Here is a 12,117-nt window from a genome sequence, read left to right as displayed (position 1 = left end):
CAGGAAGATGACTTGGGATTTCTGAAGCCTTTGAGCCCTTGGGCATCACGACAGAGACACCAGCTCATTGTCCCTGCTGCCTGGGCCTAGAAATTCCTGGGTCTGTCATTGAATCCCATATGAGGATATACTGCAGGCAGCCTAGCCCTGTCCTGGCACAAGCAGGTGCTCAGTAAATGCAGAGGATGAGGAATCGTGAAATGCTCCACGGCTGAGCAGGAATCAGGGAGCCCAGGATCCCTCCACAGGGGGTGGTGCTGGCTGCTGCTTACCAGCCTAGCTTGAGGGAGGGGGCAACCCCTTGCTTCAGAGAACCTCCTGCCAGGCACACTCACAGAGGCATCACTGGTTCATTCCAGACCCTTCTAGGGCATTCTCTCTGATGCTGACCCCTTTTGGGATGTAATCCGCTGCCTACTTCTACCTCTCATCACCGTAGCTGGGTCCATTCAGCGCCCCCCACCCCCACCAAACCAGCCTCAAAGCCTCAAATCTGTTTTTGTTTTTGTCTTTTTGCCTTTTCTAGGGCCGCACCCGTGGCATATGGAGGTTTCCAGGCTAGGGGTCTAGTAGGAGCTGTAGCTGCTGGCCTACACTACAGCCACAGCAACTCAGGATCCGAGCCGCGTCTGCAACCTACACCACAGCTCACGGCAACGCTGGATCCTTAACCCACTGAGCAAGGCCAGGGATCGAACCCTCAACCTCATGGTTCCTAGTCAGATTCGTTAACCGCTGAATCACGACAGGAGCTCCAAGCCTCAAATCTTTAAGACCAAGCCCTTTAAGGGTGGGGGTGGGGGGCTGAAGACTTAGCCTCACCACCCATTCTTGTGGATCTAGCCCCCATTTCTTATCTTGGATCCAGTCGCTAGACTTTTTGCCGTCCCCGGGATCATACCCCCACGTTGTACCCTGGTCTCATCAGCTGTGTCCCTGTCCAGGCTCCCAGCAGCTGGGCCTCTGCAGTGTCCCTTTAGACCTCCAGGAAGCCGGCCTCTAAGCTGGCACAGGGCAGGTCCCCTTTCTGACCAATTCTTCTCCCTCTGCGCTGGGTCTCTCTGCACTGCTGGCTTCCTGAATGCCAGCCTGCCAGCCCCCCCCCCCCCACCCCGCTCCCTCGCTCCCCACACTGTGAGCGTGCAGCCCAGCTCTATCTCAGACAAGTGTCCTAAGGCAGGCTGTTCTCACGCACTTACCTGGCTGGGTAGCTAGACTTCCTCCCATTTCCTGCAGCCCAGGTGGTTCTTGGGGGCCCCCTCCTGCCTGTGGGTGCCCAAGCTCTGCTCTGAGAGTTCGTGCCGTTACACAGCACACGTGAGTGTGCACAGATCTTCCCAAGAGGGGGGCCAGTTGTGCCCCTTCTTGGTAGTTTAATCACCTGGTTTTTTGCCTTTGAAAAGATGGTGCCTGTCACCTCTGTTGAATAACTGGACAAGTCAGTTATTACCTGTCTAGTTATTCAAATAAAATAACTTGTCCAGTTATTCATGACCTGACTTTGAGCCACGGCCTATTCCTTGGGGAGGCAGCTTAGTCCTCAGGGCTCAGTATGACATGTTCTTGAGTCATGATCCATTTCAACAAGAAAGGACTTGAAGTCTATAATTTCCCCAAATGTAAAAAATCAGCTTTGCAGCAGATCTGGAGGTTTGCCCCCTAGCTCTACCCTGTGGGTGAGAATTCTTGTCTTTTGACAACCCACTGAGCTGGCACTGAATCACCCAATTACTGCAAATTCTTTTCTAAATAGAAAGCACTCCACAGCCTCCAGTGGAAAAATTCCAAAATCTGCAGCAAATATCTAGCTCATTGAGAGAAGCAGGTTTTTGGCACGAACGCCCGTTCTTCACTTCAATTTCAACTCCAGCAGAAGTTCTGCAGATGATATGGGTATTGAGCTGGGGGAGACTGGTGTGTGTGTGTGTGTGTGTGTGTGTGTGTGTGTGTGCCTGTGCCTTACCCACATGTCCTTCTGAGCTCCAGCCCCCACCCCAGAGGGTGCAGAGAATAGGCTGCCTTGTTTGGGAGACTTGGTGGTACCCACTCAGTCTGAGAGGCATGTGGATGCGTAGGGCAGAGCATTTGAGACACGCTTAGCTGGAGAGGAGCAGGGCTGCACTGATGGGCTGGAAATTTTGCTCTTAGGGCTTTGGAGCCGAGTTGGGAAAGAAGGAGGAAGAGGGTGGGTGGAGTTTAATCCCACCCCAGGCTTCTTACCTCTGGAGCCATCAGCTTCTAAACAGAGCTCATGATGGGCATTTGAATGCTGTGTCACTATTTAACCTTAAAAAAAAAAAAAAAAACCCAAAAAACAAAAAATACCCTAACGCTTTCCAACCATTTGTGCAAGTATGTACGCTTTAGGCAACTGGAGGCATGAAACAGTCAAGGGCAATGAAATATTTTTAAAAAAAAGTTATGAAAGACAATAGACGCCAGAGCCAGGCACCCCTGTTCGAGTTTGCTCTGCTCTTCTCCTGGCTGTGTACCTCAGGCAAGACACTTGGGGGTGGGGGCGAATGGGCGTGGGGCACTGCTTTGGTTTTCGTTCCACCAAACCCTGGAGGATGCGATCTGCTGTGTTCACTGTTGAAAGACTTAAATGGTTTCATGGAGCGCATCCCAGTAAAACACCCAGCTCGTCAAGCATTCGCCCTCTAAAGTAAGGCCAGCCCTTGACGGACTAAAGACTGTCGTAATAGGGTCCAAAGTTATAGTTCATCTTTGAACCCCCAAGGCAAACGGGGATCTAGGACTGAAAACACTGATGTTAAAGACTTTAGCAGACCCTCTGGGCAGTGCCCCTTCCAGGCCTGTCCAGGACCCCTCAGGTGGGGCTGGCCCACCCTTTAAGGGGCTGCCTGATGCTTGGCTGTCACCCTTGTCTTCTGGGGTGACTGGCATCTGTGTGAGTCAGTTGGCCCGCCTGTCAGGCCACTTCCTTCTGCTGGGGCTTGTCCTGTGCGTGGCCAGTGCCGGCCTCCCGTTGCAGCCCGTGGCCCAGCACGCAGAGCTCTGTGGGGGACGCTCCTCTGCCGCCGCCCTTCGGTTCCGGGGCACGGGGGCTGCTCCATGGCTCTGCGTCCTTGGGGCCCTCCTCACTGCTGCTGCGGAGAGAAAGCACAGGTATCAGTCAAACCCTGTCTGGCCTTCCTTCTGGCCCAGTCCAGCTCCAGTCTGTCTCTCACTGGCCCTCCCTTCTTCTTTTTCTTCTTTTTTTTTTTTTGCCTTTTAGGGCTGCACCGGTGGCATATGGAGGTTCCCAGGCTGGGGGTCTAATCAGAGCTGTAGCCACAGGCCTACATCACAGCCACAGCAACGCCAGATCCAAGCTGCATCTGCAGCCTACACCACAGCTCAGGGCAATGCCGGATCCTTAACCCACTGATCGAGGCCAGGGATCGAACTCACAACCTCATGGTTCCTAGTCGGGTTTGTTTCTGCTGCGCCACAATGGGAACTCTTGGCCCTCCCTTCTATGATGCCCACAGGCCCAGTGGAAGCTTGGTGCCAGGCCTCTGCCTTTCTGAATCAGCTTTGCTGTTGGTGCTCTCCTTGGGTGTGCCTGCCGTGGCCGGGCACCCCAGGGGCCAAGTGCCTGGCATTTCAGAGGACAGGCTGAGTCCTGTTCCTTCTTGGGGTGCCCAGATCCTGCTGCTTTGAGCTAAGCAGCTCCTGCAGGAACTTGGAAGCCAGGCCTTTGCTTTGTTTTTGGTTTTAAAGCATTTCTTCGTCTTCAATAAAGCACTCGCTGAGCCAGTTGAATTAAAAACAACACCAATAATAACAGTCCCAAACCCCCTGCCTTGCTCAGCTGCCATCCTTTGTCCTGAATGGAATAAAAGGAACACTGCTTGGCCCGGACCTGGCCTGTGGCTGCAACAGAGCTCCCCCAGCTGCTGAGCGCCACAGAGAGAGGGGCTCTAAACAGAGAGGGGCGCCCAGTGTGCCCTCAGGGTGCAGGTTGGAAGGTAGTCACGAGCATGGAGCAAGCCTGGGCCAGATGGGGACCCGGTCAGAGAGCCACCCCAGCTATGGGCAGCCAGGCTAGCCTCATGACAACCACGTGGCGTCTGGCTGTCTGGGTTCAAGTCCTGGCCCTTCCACGCACATCCGTGCGACCTGGAGCACGTTAATTAAACTCTCTGTTTCCCAGTTTCCTTTTTTGTAATCAGGAGATAGTTAGTAATAGCACTTATCTCATAGGACACTCAGAGGTATCAATATGGGATGAAGCATGGAGAACACGAGCCAGCACATGATAGGTGTCTGATAAATGGTCAGCTGTCCCTGGGCTGTTCTGTGGCGTGAATAGGAAGTCACAGCTACAAGGGACCCGAGGGACCAGCCTGTCATAAGGCAGGTGGGCCCCTGAGGCTTGGAGCCTCTCCATCAGTCAGCTCGGGACTGGGCCCAGCTCCCCGCATGCACAGACCAGAAGCCCTTCTCTCTGCTATGACAGCACCTTCTTGACTGTGCGGAGCGTGCCAGCTCTGTGTGTTTAAGCTTACGTGGGATGTCCAACCAGTGGTGGACAAGTTTAAGTTTTCATCCTGATAAGATCAGAGCAGCAGGAATGCGGGAGGGGTGAGGTGGAGTCGGCACGACCACTGGCCTCCATACATGATTTTCAGGCTGCCCACCCTGTTCCTTAGAGCCAGTCTCATCCATGTCAGTCTCTGGCCCATCAAAAATCCCTGCACAGAGTTCCTGTCGTGGCTCAGTGGTTAACGAATCCAACTAGGAACCACAAGGTTGCGGGTTCTATCCCTGGCCTTGCTCAGTGGGTTAAGGATCTGGCATTGCTGTGGCTGTGGTGTAGGCCGGCGGCTACGGCTCCGATTAGACCCCTAGCCTGGGAATCTCCATATGCCGCGGGAGCGGCCCTAGAAAAGGCAAAAAGACAAAAAAAAAAAAAAAAAAAAAAAAAATCCCTGCAGGACCCAGTGACTTGTGGGCCAAGCCCTCCCCCACCCCTTATTTTTTTCTTCTCCCTGTTCCCCTTTGAGCAGCAGGAGGCATATGCAGAATATACTTCGTGACCCTTTGTTGCTCCCGGATTGGAGCAGCTGGCAGGAATGGGAAGGGCAGGACTGTAGTGTCCGTGGAGGCTCACACTGAGATCAGACACGCAATATGGTTCTAGAACTGTGTCTTCCTCAATGACCCAACCAGTTCGCACATCTGCATGAGGCTCAGGCCAGAAGGTTGATTTTTTTGGTTGCCCTATGGCTGTGGTTCCACCTGTTCCCAGACCTACTCGGGGGGCGGGGGGCGGTGGTGGCAGGCTGCCCATGTCTCCTGATCCAGGAAACGGGGTCGGGGGGCTGGCCCAGTCCTGGCAAAGACTAAAAGCACTGCATTTAGGAGAGCAAATCTGGGCACACTGAGACCTGGCTAGAGACTGGCGCCTGTACCAGGGGATTCAGGACGTAACTGTTGAGGCTCAGTAACTGAGCTTCCCGGCGGGGAGTGGGGGGATGTCGGAGGACCACACCCCATCCCAGGGCCCCGAGATCAGGAAGATATCTACACCCTTTTTTCTTAAAAAAAAAAAAAAAAAGGGACTCATGCCCAGCATGGGAGGGCTACAAGGCTCACACCAGATACGGGTCAGGTTATCTTGCCAGCCTGCCTTGCCTGCAAGATACGGTGGGGGTGGCTGCCTCTGCAAGTGTCTGCTTGGGGCGACAGCTGGTTCTGAGCCATTTCTGGCTCTCTGGCACTGGCTTGCTGTCTTGCTGCTTGATCTTGGGGGCACCGTGCTCACTTCCCTGGCATTGTTTCCCAGGGAAAATGCTTCTCATCTACAGCATGGCAACTGCCCGCTGCTCTTCCAGCCGGCGCGCTTCTGCTCCCAGATGCCGCCTTTACAGGGCTGGGTGGGGAGCCCGGAGGTGTGTCTGGAATGAGCCTTTTCCCATCACATCTATCACATGCTCACAGTTTCTCAGCCTGGCGCAGCTTTGAGCTGTGGTCTGACCAGGACCCAGGGGAACAGGTGTGAGTCCTTCTGTGACCTGCCACGTGGCCTTGGGAAGGCTCCTGTTTATGACTCCTCCCCCCTCTTGCAAGTTACAATTCCCCCTCCCCCCACCCCATCTCTGAGTCTTGAGATTCAGGACATAAAACAACCTTTTAGGCTGCCCTAGTCCAAGGAGAAGCCTGAGAGAATGGCATTATTTTCTCCTTGAACAATTTTATGTCACTTTATTATTGCTCCTGCTGTTTTAAAATGTTAGTGTTTTTAATTAACGCCATTTTATTGTCCCTGTTCTTTCAAGCTCTTCTCCTGAAGGGCACAGTTTTAGAAATCTAATAACTGAATAAGAGGCTAGCGTGAGGAATAATGCATTAACATTTATAGAGGTTCTCGGATGAAAGGCACTGTGCTGTAGGAAGCTCATTTTCGATTTAAGAAAAGAGCAATGTTACATTAAGATTCGTGCAAAAATAATCAATATTTCATTTCTTTCAAGTGGCTGGGGAAGTTTATATAACTATAATAATGCACAACTTTCCCGAGATAATATCTTTATTTAAAATTGACTGCCGAGCACTTTGTAAAAAATTACCATTTATGCCTCGACAGATTGTGAAGTCTGTAACACGCATCGCTCCCGCAGAAATTAACTTCTGATTTACACATCTGTGGGCAGCTTGACGAGAGCTAGGACTGGTGTGGGTTGAGCTGTGTCTGATCTGATATCAAGACACAGTGATAAGAGTTCTTCTTTCACCAACCTCAGATTTACATTTTTCTCTCCATGCCACAAAAAGATGCCTCTCCCAGCGTATTCTGTAAAATAACCACTTTGGCATCTGAGCCCTTTCAATGCCCAGGCAATGGCTCTACTTTAAGTCCTACCCCACTGCAGTTGTGTGTGCTGGTCTGTCTGCACGGTCTGAACCGAGGACGTGCAAATCAGCCGCCCTTCATGAGAAAGGCGTACTAGGAGCTCAGCTGGCCGAGGGCAGGCGGGGCAGCCCTTCTGCCTGGATTCTGCTGCTCAGAGCTCAGGAAGGCAGAGGTGGAGATGAGGCTGGATTGGAGAAGTGGGGGCAGGCCCTCAGAAGTTTGGGGGAGCCAAACCTTTATATTTAATATCTCTAGGACCAGCCATTCTCAAGACAAGTCCCTTGGTGACTCCAAACCCTTGGGGAGGCATCCATGGGTTCAAAATTACTTTCCTACTGCTACTAAAATATTATTGGCCTTTTTTTGGCTCATTCTTTCATGAATGTAGAGTGGAGGTTTCTGGCCTACATGACGTGTGATATTACAACAGATTGAAGCCCACATACCAAAGAGATTTGCAAAACTATAAGACAGTGCCACTCCTTTTGCTAAATTCTTTGCTGTTGTGGAAAATACAGTTACTTTTCATTAGAATACATTAATTTATGTTTACATAGAATGGGGTCGTTTTTGTTATTTTTAATCAATAACTATTTTTCACATCTCTCAATTTTAATTTGTAATAGAGTAAAAAGCAATAGATACACATACACAAAGTCTCCTTGGGGGGAGGGTCTCAATAATGTTGAAGAATTTAAAGAAGTCTAGGGACCAAAAAGTTTGAGCCCCTTCCTTTAAGATGCTGGTCTATTGCCGTAAACCAGAAAGGACAGAAATTCGTTGGCTAGCTTCAGACGGGGTAACATGGGACTCAATTTTGGGGGCCAAGCCACCTTATTTCCGTCTCCCCACCTGTACATCAAGGGCCTGTGTGGTTGGACTAACCTGATTGCCTTACACTTTAGTTTGAACACAGCAGAGCCTCTTTCAATCAAATCTTTCTTGGGAACCTGAAATGTGTAACAGATCAAAGTTGGGGGGGTGGCAGGGAGGTGTGACATCTTTAGACCCCTCTTCCAGCTGCTCTTCTCTTGGAGCACAGGTTAAAAACTACTGACCCAGATGATTCTATAGGCCCATCAGCTCCCCCAGTAACTGCGGCTCTGGCCCGAGGACTCCCCTTACCTGCTCTGACCAAGCGGGGCATCACACGTGTTGCTGGTGGTGCCTGGGACAGGCAGGAGAAGGCGGACGCCTGGCCGGCGGTCAGAATCTGTCCTTCTGACGAAAGGCTGAGGGTTGAGGGCCCCCAGAGCTGTCCCTCGCTGTGAGTCCGCCCTCAGCCGTGGCCCCGAGCTGCTCCTCCAGCCTCCCGTGGGGTTCCCCCGAGGGACCGCAGCTTCAGGTGGCAGTGATGGTGGGGCGAGGAGTGGGTGCTCTGTTGAGAACGGTGATTTAGTTTCAAACAGAGAGGAGGTGGCTGGGCAGAAAATGGAACACGAGTTCCCAGATGCTTTGGCCGTGGCTGCCTGATTGTCTTCAGAATCTCCTGTTTCCTTGGGCCCCTGACTGGGAGATGCTGGGGGAGATGGGGAGGGGCCCGAGGCAGGGGAGCTGGCTTCTGTGCACTGGGCAGGGGGGCTGGAGACCTTGGGCTGGGCGGGTGGGCTTGCTGGGGGCGGGCTGGGCGGCTTGTGCTGGGGGGGAGGGGAAGCTCGTTTCTTCATTGTTGGGGGGCTCAGCACCCTGGGGCTCACCGGAGGGCTGAGTGGTGGGCTAGGGGACCCGTGCACACTGGGGACACTTGGCTGGGTGGGTCTGTGAGAGGAGGGCAGGCTTGCATGCCTCCTGTCCACTCTGGGTGTCCAGTGTGCTCTTGTGGGAGAGGTCTTTCTGACCAGGGTGGGGCTTCTCTCTTGGTTCTGCCTTGGGGCCTCAGGAGAATGCAGTCCTCGCATTGGTCGGGCTGGGCTGGGTTCTGAGGTCCTGCTCGGTCCGGATGTGTGGCTGGAATGGTGCCAGTGCATGGCCTTCCGGGGATGCTTGGAGAGGCTCGTGGTCCTGTCTGCTCGTACCTGGCTCTGAGCCCTGTCTCCCTGCACCTCTGGGTCTCTGTTGGCTGCCGTCGGGGGGTTGAGGTCCAGGGCGAGCTTTCCGGGACCGCAGCCGCTCTTGCTGCTCCCCAGCTCTGCGCTGTGGGCCCTGGGGAGGGTGGCCATGCTCTTGCTGGGCAGCAGGTCAGTGGGGCTCATGGAGGCTCTTAGCTTTGGGGAAGCCCACATTCTCCGGGCAGGGCTAGGCCCTCCCAGCCCTGGCATGTGGGTCTCTTCAAGGCAGCTCTCCGCCAGCTTGCTGCTTTCTGGGGGCTCCAGAGAGGTAAATGATTTGTCCATCAGGATTTCCAGAGGCGGTGGAGGGAGCAGCTCTGGGTTGTCCTCTGTCCCACAGTCGAGGTCCTCAGTCTCGGAGGCTTCTGCTGTGAGCAGAGGCGGAAAGATGGGCGCGAAGGGCCTCCAGCCTGAGCCTGAGCCCATCCTGAGAGATTCTCCACCTGCTGCTGGAGAAATTCGGGGCTTTGGATACAAAGGGGCAAGCCCCCTGTAAATGGGGAACCTGGGAGGCATGGTGGGGACTCCCCACTTCCTGAGGTAGGGGCTCAGCCTAGCATCCTTGGCATCCCCCGGTGTTCTCAGACTCTCCATGGGACTAAAAGTTTCAATGAGTTTCTTGACTGAGGTTCTGGGGGGACAGCTCCTGACCTTCCAGTCCCTGGCTTCGGGGGCCTCACAGGCCCTCTCCCCGGACGGAGCGGCCCTTGGAAGCCCCTCAGCTTTTCTCTGCCAGGGCTGTTCCCCCTCAGGGTGGGGACAGCATTTCTGCAGGATGCTTTTGTCCTGACTTGGCAAAATGCTGAAGTTCTTGGTGAGGGATGCCTTCAGCTTGCTGATGGTGTTGCTCGGGGTGACCCTGCAGTGGGTGTCTGGCCTCAGTGCTGCTGCGCGGGGCTGCAGAACCTGTTCCCGGCTCTGCACCTGCTGTCCTGAGTCCAGGGCGTAAAATGCCTCCAGCCTCCGGCTGAGCTCTCTCTGGACCCCCCGCAGCTCCTGGAGGGTGGGGTCCTCCATGTGGCTCTTAAGACACCCCTCGGACTGGGACCTCCTGTGCCTCGAGGGGGCCCTCCGGCTGCCGCTGGCAGTGCTAGGTCTCGGTGGCACTGTCGCCTTCTCTTCTTCCTCTGTCCAGTCCTGGTGCCCAGAGGGCACAGGGACAAACTTGATCCTTTCACTGATTGCCTGCTTCATCTTCAGAATCATCTCCTGGGCCTGGGGGCTCCTCAGCCTCCGGGGGTGTGGCTGAAATGGGCTTTGGGCACCGGCAGGTGAAGATCGAGGCCTTGGAGGGGGAGCGTTTTCCTGCCACTCACGTGGACTCAGGCAGCTCCCTTCCTCTTCCTCTTCCTCCTCCTCGGGGCTGCTGTCCTCACCTCCACTGAGGGGCGGAGTGTCCATCCACCGGCAGCCTCTAGGAAAGTGTGCTTCCCCGGAAATCCCTGCCCCAAGGGAATCGGGTGTGACAGTTTGGCCAATGCCCCAAGGCCTGGAGGTGGTATTTTCTGGGCCTGTGCTGGAGGCCCAGGGGCTCCCGGATCCGCCCTGTACAGCTGGCTGAACCTTTGCTATAGGGGGCCTTGAGAGTGGACAGTCCTGGGGTCCATCTGAACGCATCTGGAATGGACTTGGCTGCCAGACGTGTCCTGACAGCCTGGCCTCTGCTGTGGGTAAAATCACTGGCTTCCATTCGGCAGGCTCTGGCACCAAGTCCCAGCTGGCTTGCTTGCCCAGCTTGTCCGCCAGCTGCACAGACTCGTCAGCACCAATGCCACTGTCCTCAGAGCACAGGGGTAGGCCCTGCGCTTCAGGGTCACTGTGGCTACTCGCCAAGCTCTCCAATTGTCCCAGAGCCCTCAGGAGGCGTTCCTCCGCAGCCCTCTTCGTGCTCAGCTTGCTCCCCAGGTGGCCTGTGGCGGCGTGGAGGTAGCTGCCGGAGCCCTCCAGGAGGCTCCCGGTGAGCGAGGCCACCGGGCCACTGAGCGCCTGCAGCTTGCTGACTGTGTACTGCAGGAGCTGCTGCAGCAGATCGGGCTGCTCCTGGGGCTCTCCTTTCCTCCACGGCCAAGCCACATCCTCTCGAACTTCCTGGAGGAGCTCTTCTCCATCCTTGGAGATCTCCCCCAGGAGCTGGTTGACCTCCTCAAAACACAGCAACAGGAAGCCGACCATGGGCTGCAGCAGCTCCTGGGTCTGGGTGGCACGATGAGTGATGCTCAGAATTGCTTCATATTTGGAGAGGCAGGAGTGCAGATAGGTGTAGGCGTGCTGGTGGGCTTTCACCAGGGGCTCGGGGAAGTCCACTTTGCACTCCGATTCATGGAGTGGAAGGAGGGTTTGGCAGCAATGGTGCCGTGTGCCCGACCTGTGACACTGGGTCCTCTTCTCCCCTTGGGAAGTCTCCTGGGTATTACTTTCTTCGCTCTCCTCCCCAGGAAAGGCTGCCTCTTGTGACCCGCGCGAGCTCTGTCTCCCGAGTGCGATGCCCGTAGCCTTGTAGCTTTGTGGTTTGTGAAGCTGCGATGCAGAGACGTTGTTCTCTGGGGTCAGTCCTTCCATGTTTTTCCTTTTGCCTGAAGTGGGATCCCTGGGGAGCTGGCAAAGACTTTCCGCGATGGTCTGGGTCCACCTTGGACTTGGCTGCTCTGCTGCTGGCCTCTGTCCCTGGGAAAAGTCCCCTCCAGAGTCATAGCAGGTGGAGCTTTGAATCAGCAAAGGGATGGCGCACCTTTCCCTGGCCCCCTGATGTCCTGGCAAAATTGCTTTGGGCTTTTTAAAAAGCTGGATGCCGCTCTTGGCAACACTGTTAACAATGTCACTGTGGGAAGGTGCACATCCCATGATGTCAGCTGGCAGTCATCTCCCACCTGCAACCCTCACGGTTTTCAGAGAATCATATTTCACATAAGAACAAAAGGCAGTCTTACGAGTCCATCCAGGCAGTTTCCAGGCCAGAAGCCTTCAAAGTCCAAGGTGCACCATCCTAAACTTGGAACCAGCTTTCTTGACTTCCTCGCTCCCACCGTGTAGAGGCAGGGATGCTGCCGTGCTGCTGGCGTCTAAGTTTTGAACCCTCTCCTGCTAGTGAGCAACAGGGCAATTCTAAAGGACTTCAGTCTCCTGGATTCCGTGGATTACGGGGCCTGCATTTTGCTCGTGTCCCGACAGATGCGCATGGCAAGTGCAACTTTAAGCCTATTAGGTTAA

The 12,117-nt window shown here is 54.6% G+C and overlaps 1 protein-coding gene across 1 annotated transcript; it reads right to left on the bottom strand.

Moving 5' to 3' along the window:
• Nucleotides 1-1,326: 1,326 nt before the first annotated feature.
• PCARE (photoreceptor cilium actin regulator) lies at nt 1,327-11,751 on the bottom strand. The gene is made up of 2 exons (XM_021087670.2): nt 7,988-11,751; nt 1,327-3,110 (listed from the first exon to the last, which is right to left on the bottom strand). The coding sequence occupies exons 1-2, from the start codon at nt 11,749-11,751 to the stop codon at nt 2,933-2,935; spliced, it is 3,942 nt and encodes a 1,313-aa protein (XP_020943329.2). The 3' UTR covers nt 1,327-2,932.
• Between the last annotated feature and the right edge of the window lie 366 nt (nt 11,752-12,117).

The sequence above is a fragment of the Sus scrofa genome, chromosome 3 (genome assembly GCF_054392235.1).
Source record: "Sus scrofa isolate SSC_HxYL_T2T_F1_AM1 chromosome 3, Sscrofa_HxYL_maternal_Yorkshire_Landrace_v2.0, whole genome shotgun sequence".
NCBI classification, from domain to species: domain Eukaryota; kingdom Metazoa; phylum Chordata; class Mammalia; order Artiodactyla; family Suidae; genus Sus; species Sus scrofa.
Note: the sequence above shows the minus strand (reverse complement) of the source record. Positions and strands in the feature narration are given on the sequence as shown.